This window comes from Physeter macrocephalus, chromosome 18, assembly GCF_002837175.3.
Source record: "Physeter macrocephalus isolate SW-GA chromosome 18, ASM283717v5, whole genome shotgun sequence".
Lineage (NCBI taxonomy): Eukaryota > Metazoa > Chordata > Mammalia > Artiodactyla > Physeteridae > Physeter > Physeter macrocephalus.
This window is the reverse complement of record NC_041231.1, coordinates 31260870-31267625: the sequence shown is the minus strand read 5'-3', so window position 1 is coordinate 31267625 and position 6756 is coordinate 31260870. Positions and strand designations below refer to the sequence as shown.

The window sequence follows — 6756 nt, the reverse complement described above, 5'->3', positions numbered from 1 at the left end:
GGCCATGGCTCACGGGCCCAGCCGCTCCGCGGCATGTGGGATCTTCCCGGACCGGGGCACGAACCCGCATCCCCTGCATCGGCAGGCGGACTCTCAACCACTATGCCACCAGGGAAGCCCACCATTATTGACTTAAAATACACACACTAACACACATATATAGTTCCCTAGCACTAGGTCTTAAATGTTACGAAAGTTATGGGTTTTTGAGTCATAAGTAAACAACAAAGTCAAAGAAGTTAATGAATAAAGAAGGAATTTCTCTGGCTAACAATGACTCAATGTTAGCCATAATTTTAGGGCAAAATATAAGCTGAATCACATGGAAATGAGTAACTTGAACTTACAACACATTTGGCCTAGTCAACAATTCTCCTGAATGAAGAATTCATATAGAATTGACACAACTTTAGGATTGCCCCTTTCTCTCATCATATACATACAGACACACATGTATACACACCTGCATATGCACACACAATATTCATTTTGGACATTTGTAACCCAGGCGTTACGAATAGTTCCTAGCTAACTAAAAAAACAAAAACCAAAAAAAAAAAACTAGTCATGTCAATCTACACATTACACAGAATTCTTTACAGTGCCTGCTTTTACATTCCCTCAGGAACATCTATAAGTAGCTAGTTCACATGAGGTAGCCACTCATCACCATTACTACATAACTTAGAAACATATGGTGTAGCTCTGCCATGCCAACTTCTAGGTATTCACTGTAGCATTCTGACAAAAGAAGAAAAAAAATGTTCAGAACTGTTTTTCAAACTGTCATTTATCAGCTGCTGAAACATACATTGTGACAGCCTGATGACTAGGTTTTTGTTGTGGTCATAAATTATCATTACCTGCATGTTATATTTAGATTCACAGTAGTAGAAGGAAAATATACCTACAAATGATAAAATATTGAAACTGAGCAAAACCCTGTGCAGCTCCCAGGTACAAATGCTTTCTGTGTCCCCCTTGTCTTGTTTGTAGAAAATAGGCTTCATTTAACCTCTATGACCTTCCCTGAGTTCCAAAGGGCAGGTTCAGTTGCTAATCAGGGAAGGGAGGGGATGCAGAGACAAGGGCGGGAAGCAGTCAAGAAACAAAAATGCAGCCTTGGGTCAGGGTCCTGGTTCCTCCTCAAGGAATATACGTAACACTATCTTGGAGCTCTCTTGTAGAACTAAGGCCCACACCCAGGTGGAGGAGGGCAACTTCTGGCTGAGCGCAAGATTCCGGGAGCACCGCCCTGTTACATCACCACCAACCAATCAGAAGAAAGTCACACACCCTGCAGCCATCACCCCAAATTCTGCCTATAAAAACCTCCCTCCAAACCATCAGGGATTTGGGGATTTTTGAGCATGAGCCATCCGTTCTTCTTGCTTGGCTCTGCAATAAACCTTTCTCTGCTCCAAATTCCTACATTTCCATTTATTTGGCCTCACTGTGCCTTGGGCACACAAACTTTGTTCGGTAACAATATGTTTTCACATAGTCTGTTTCGAGTCCCCTCTTTTAAGTGGGAAGAGTGTTAGAAAGTCTAGGCATTCTCTTTCTCAGTAAAAGTGAAACCGAAGTAATTAACTATCAGAATGATCCAGCAACAGCACCTTTTTCCTCTACTTCCCAATTGTTCTTCTGAACTAAAATACTTTTTTTTCCCCAGCTCAAACCGCCCAGAAAGACTGACAACAGTCTGCTGTCCAGATTTACCAGCTAACAGCCCATCTCTCTCCTTCATACTCTTATCAAGTTAGTACTTAAACGATTATTTTGCCCACGTTGACTATTTGATAGGTGCCCAAAGGGGGAGGGGCAGGTCTTTCTCAACTCAAATAGAAATAATCCTGAGTAAAGAAGTACACGAGACATGCTATCACTTCTATTTTTCATTTTAGAATATTCCTGGCCAGTGTTGTATATTAAAAAGATAGGATGAGAGAACTCCATGCCTAAATTCCCACTCTTTCACCTGTCTACACAGTGCTTTAGGCAAATTACAAAACCTCTCTGAGTCTCAGCTTTCTTTTCTAAAAAAGAGGATGTAATTCCTGAAATATGAAGAGAACTTAAAATGATCTAAGAACAGAAATAGGAAGTTAGGTAAAACAACTAAGGAAATTTAAATAAACTGTAGATTTTAGTTAACAATAATGTATCACTATTGGTTCTTTTTTTTTTTTTTTTGGTGGTATGCGGGCCTCCCTCTGATGTGGCCTCTCCCGTTGTGGAGCACAGACTCCGGACGCGCAGGCTCAGCGGCCATGGCTCACGGGCCCAGCCGCTCCGCGGCATGTGGGATCCTCCCAGACCGGGGCGCGAACCCGGTTCCCCTGCATCGGCAGGCGGACGCGCAACCACTGCGCCACCAGGGAAGCCCCTCACTATTGGTTCTTTAATTGTAACACATGCACCGTACTGCTGTAAGATAATTACAGGGGAAAACTGCATCTGGGTTGTATGGAAACTCTCTGTACTTTTTTCTCAATTTTTCAGTAAATCTAAAACTCTCTTGAAAAACTAAAGTCTATTTTTTTTAAATGACCTAAGGTAGGTGCCTTGCACATAGTAGGTACTTGAATAATGAATGGTAGCCAGTGTTATGACATAGACTATTCGGTTTCATAAAGTCTATTAAACTCTGTACAATATGACCTTTCCCCCCCCCAACTTTATGGAGATATAATTGACATAGAACACTGTGTAACTTCAAGGAATACAGCATGAGGATTTGACAATATGACCTTTTCCGCAGTTCAGCAATTCTTTTTCATAGGCAGTTCTCTCTCTACCCGACCCCATGCCACTCTATTCCCTTTCTCTACATCATTTTTCCTCTTATTTGTCGGCTTTAAATTTTACCACACTGATTATGCAAACTTTTAGTTACTTTCAATAACTGCTCCTTAAAAAAAAAAAAAATCAAAGTTCAAGCTTTCTACTTGGAGAAAAATAGCAGAACAGCTTTTTCCAGAAAGGCACGAAACACTTAAAGATATAGTAATGGGGAGAACTTGTTTTCTGTTGTAATAAAGAGATAGATATTCAGCTTTCCAGTATAGACAACAGCCGTGAGGCAGCTTTGCCGGGATATGTATTTAGTTTGCTGCAACAACTAAAAATAGTTTGACCAAATGCCAGTGTTATCAATCTGTCCTGGAGTCCATCTGATATTAAGGTCATGTGTAAAAACAGAACTCACTTGCCCCCCAAAACCACAGCTTTGAATGGATCCAGGTAAAACATACGAGATCAGATCAGAAAAACTAGCCTCAAGACGATCTTTCTCAGGTGGCTGAAGGTTCTGTTTAGAAGAAATGGGTCTTCGTGAGAATGGATTTCTTTCCCCATTCTGGTGCTGGATTTCAGCCTCTATTGGAAGGACAGAGCTTGAGAGCCTTTTGACTGATAAAGGGAAGTTTGTTTTTTAACTTTTCTTTAAGTGACAACAGTTTTCATTGCCAAAGGAACAGGACATCTTTAGCTGGTGCTGTTAATAATGGGACAGATTTTGGAGACGGAATTGCCCCTACTATAAAGACACAATTACCAAAATAATTCCAACCTGAAACTTGACATATCAGGCTCTGTGGACCCAAACCCAACCTTCAAAGAATATACAAAAACTTTTACTGTTTGGAGAATACTTTTGCTCTACTGTAGTTCAAAATCCTCGTTGAAAAAGCAAGGGACCACTGATGGGGGTCTGAGAGTGGAGTGTGTAGCCCACCTGCTCTCTCAACCAGGAAATGAGTTTTATTTGTAATAAAACTGATACCCAAGCTTGTGATAGCCGAAATAAATCATCAGCTCTGGGTGGTGTGTGTACATATACAAGCAAAGCAAACAGAGAAATCTGTGTTAACTCAAGATAAGGGTGGATAAATATAGGAAAACCCAGCAGTCTACTACAGGCAGCACGTAATTCAGTCTCAAATGGCAGCAACCGAGAAATTCACTATTTTAAGAAATTGGTCTCCTAACCTCGATGGGGTTAGAGCTGGCTTTAATCGGCCCTCACACCGCCCCTCTAGGGGCTTCACTGGTTTTTCTGTTAGTCCAGCTGCTGCAGATTCATCTAAAAGAGACAGAACGGGATGCTTTCTTCACTCACTCACTCCAGCTGGGTACCTGACCCCTTCTCTGCTGGGCCAACGCCCTCGACCTGCATTAACTGACCCCTCCTTTCTCTGGCTGGAGAACAGCTGATAGAAATAGGCACTTTTTTCACATCAAAGGCAGCCCAGAGCCTCCTCAGCCTTGCCAGCCTCAGACACAAAAAGCTTTTGATGTTTATAATTGCGAGGCTTTTTCCAGCTGCACTTTATCGAGCTAGCAGCGCCAGGGCTTGGAGGGCCTCTCAGAACCAGAAGGTGGAGGCGAAGTCACCTTGGGAAAAGAAGGGGGTCAGAGGGGGGAAGGCAGAAGGGCTGACCCGGGCAGAAGGGACCAGACGGCGTGCCCCTGCTCTAGGGTCAGTGAGCAAGGGGAACGGAGATTGGAGGGAAGCCCAGCCAGAGTGAAGAGATGTCCAAGGACCCCCGAGGCGACCCTAATAGGTGATCAGCTGACCCGGGCGGAGGGAGGAGGGTGCCCTTCGCAGCATCACGGGAAGCTTCGCCTGCTGGGCTCGCTTCCTCCTGCCTGCCCCTGCGGTCGCTCTCTGCCCGCGTTAGCCTGAGAGCGGCTCGGAGGCGCTCTACTCGCTCCGCACCGGAGCCTCCCCTCTGCCGGGCGCCCCCGCCCGCCCAGCGCACGCCCCGGAGGGCGGGCCGGGAGTTGAGCGCAGCCGCCCGCCGCCGGAGAGTGCTGGGAGCCCTGCAAGCAAGCCAGGCCTCTCTGGGCGCCGCGGGCTGCAAATCACTCCCCGAGCCTCCCGGGCCACAAAGCGGGACTTGCCCGCCTCGCTCCCCGACAGGGAAGCCCGGGCACTGCATGCTGCGCTCCAGGCTCCTTGCCGGGCCCGGGCAGCTCCTGGCGCGCTCCGGGCTGGGTTGGGCTAGGCCCAGCCGCGGAGAGGGGGCCTCGTAACCCCTTCCCCCAGGCGCGGTCTCCTCCGCCTCCAGCTCCTCCTCGCCAGCTGCGCCGCCAGCTCCCATTGTTCGCCCCGCCCGCCTGGCGACATCGCGGCGCTACTCCCTGGGCCTCCCAGGCGCACCTACCTTCTGCTGCCGGCGAGCCATGTCGGTGGGCTGCTTGGCGTTGAAGGGGTAGGCGATGCAGCGCATCACGAACACATAGAGCTGCAGCCTCTTCTTCCTCTCCTCCTCCTCTTTCTGCAGCCGTTCCAACTCCTCCTTCTCCTTCTCGCTCGCGACCGACGGGCTGGGGCTGGAGGGCCGGCCGCCACCGGCGCGGCTGCTGGGCTGCAGCCCCCCGGCCCCGCCGCCGCTGCTCGCGCCGCTGCCCCCGCCGCCGCCGGCGCCCACCCCGGCCCCGGCGCCGGCACCGCCGCCGCCCCCCAGCCCGGCGCCGCCGCCCGAGCCTTCGCTGGTGCGGCTGGGAGACAGGCGCGCGCCGGACGCGGCCGAGCCGAGCACATCCTTGCCGCTCTCCTCCTCCAAGATCTCATCCGATTCCTCTTCGCTGGATGAAGGGTCCAGCATGGTGGCGCCTGGGGAGGAGGGGGGTCCCTGGAGCCCCTGGCTTGGGGTGCAAAAGGTGCGGGGCGCTGGAGGCAGCTGGGGGGTCGGCTCTCCCGGATGGCCGCTTCTGCCCAAATCTGGGAGAGAGCGCGCTGCTGCTCAGCCTTGGCCGCGGCGACTGCTTCCTCCGCCCGGCGTTCGAGAGCTGGGCTCAGACTCAGAAGCACGAGGGGAGGGGGGGAAGGGAGGGTTGCGTCCGTGGACCCGACGTGGGCAAGGGGGAGAGTCAGTTGCGAGCCCCGAGCCCGCAGCCGGATGCCATCTGCAGCCGCCGAAGGAGGCGCCTCCAGAAAAGATGCCGAGTGTTGCAAGCTGTCGGTGCAGCCTAGAGCCGAAGAGGCATCTTGCCGATTGGGGAGGGAGCGGCGCTTACGTGTTTATTGGCTTAACTCTCCCCTGTCCGCGGCGTAAGGGTGGCTGCAGAGGGCTGGAGCGCGGAGAGCGCAGAGCATCCCCCAAAGTCTCAGAGCCTCCGTACTGATCCTAATGCTTTCCCGCTCTCCTCACTACCCGCCCCCCTTTGTGGATAATTTCCTCCCTGATGCCCAGCTCTCCTGGCTCCGACCTCTCTCCCCCTCCCGCGGACAAAAAGTTCTTGCGGGAGGAGGAAATAGACAAACCAGTGATGACTTTTTGTCAGCGAAGAGTAGGCTGTTGGAGACTCTTAATTCAGAGGTCTCTCGAAGAGGAAGTCGGCGAGATCTTATAGGCGAAAGAAAGAGGCTATTTCCTATCCCCAGCTTTCTTCACACTTGGGGCACGGGGGCAGTGGGGCTGCGCAGCCTATTTGTCCCACCTGTGTAAACTCCGATGCCAGCGGTTTACATACGCCCACCCTCATTAAAATACAACTGAATCCAATTCTGAGCGGATTGGTGTATCGACCATGCAGCTCAACTATTTAAGTAGAACCCCCCGCCCCTGCTTACTCTGCATTCTTCAATTCCAAGAACTGGTAATACTTTATGCTGAGGTGAGCCTACCGTAGAAACAGAAGGGTTTCTGGTTGCTGAGCCCTTCCTCCATTATGGCTCGCTGGAAGATCTGGGCGGAGGATTGGGGACCCCAAGATCAGACAAAGACACCCTAAGAACTGAGTGCA

General features: G+C 50.3%; 1 protein-coding gene across 8 annotated transcripts in view; it reads right to left on the bottom strand.

Annotated features, from left to right (window-relative positions):
• CADPS (calcium dependent secretion activator) overlaps window positions 1–5951 on the bottom strand; it is a 489257-nt gene extending 483306 nt beyond the window's left edge. For 4 of the 8 annotated variants that reach the window (XM_024124106.1, XM_024124104.1, XM_024124107.1 and 1 more), the window contains exon 1: window positions 5172–5615. In XM_024124106.1, the coding sequence (XP_023979874.1) occupies window positions 5172–5615 (444 nt within the window). Of the gene's footprint in view, window positions 1–5171 lie in introns of all 8 variants that reach the window. The other 4 variants (XM_028479465.1, XM_028479473.1, XM_024124111.1 and 1 more) reach the window with 2 other exon arrangements.
• Between the last annotated feature and the right edge of the window lie 805 nt (window positions 5952–6756).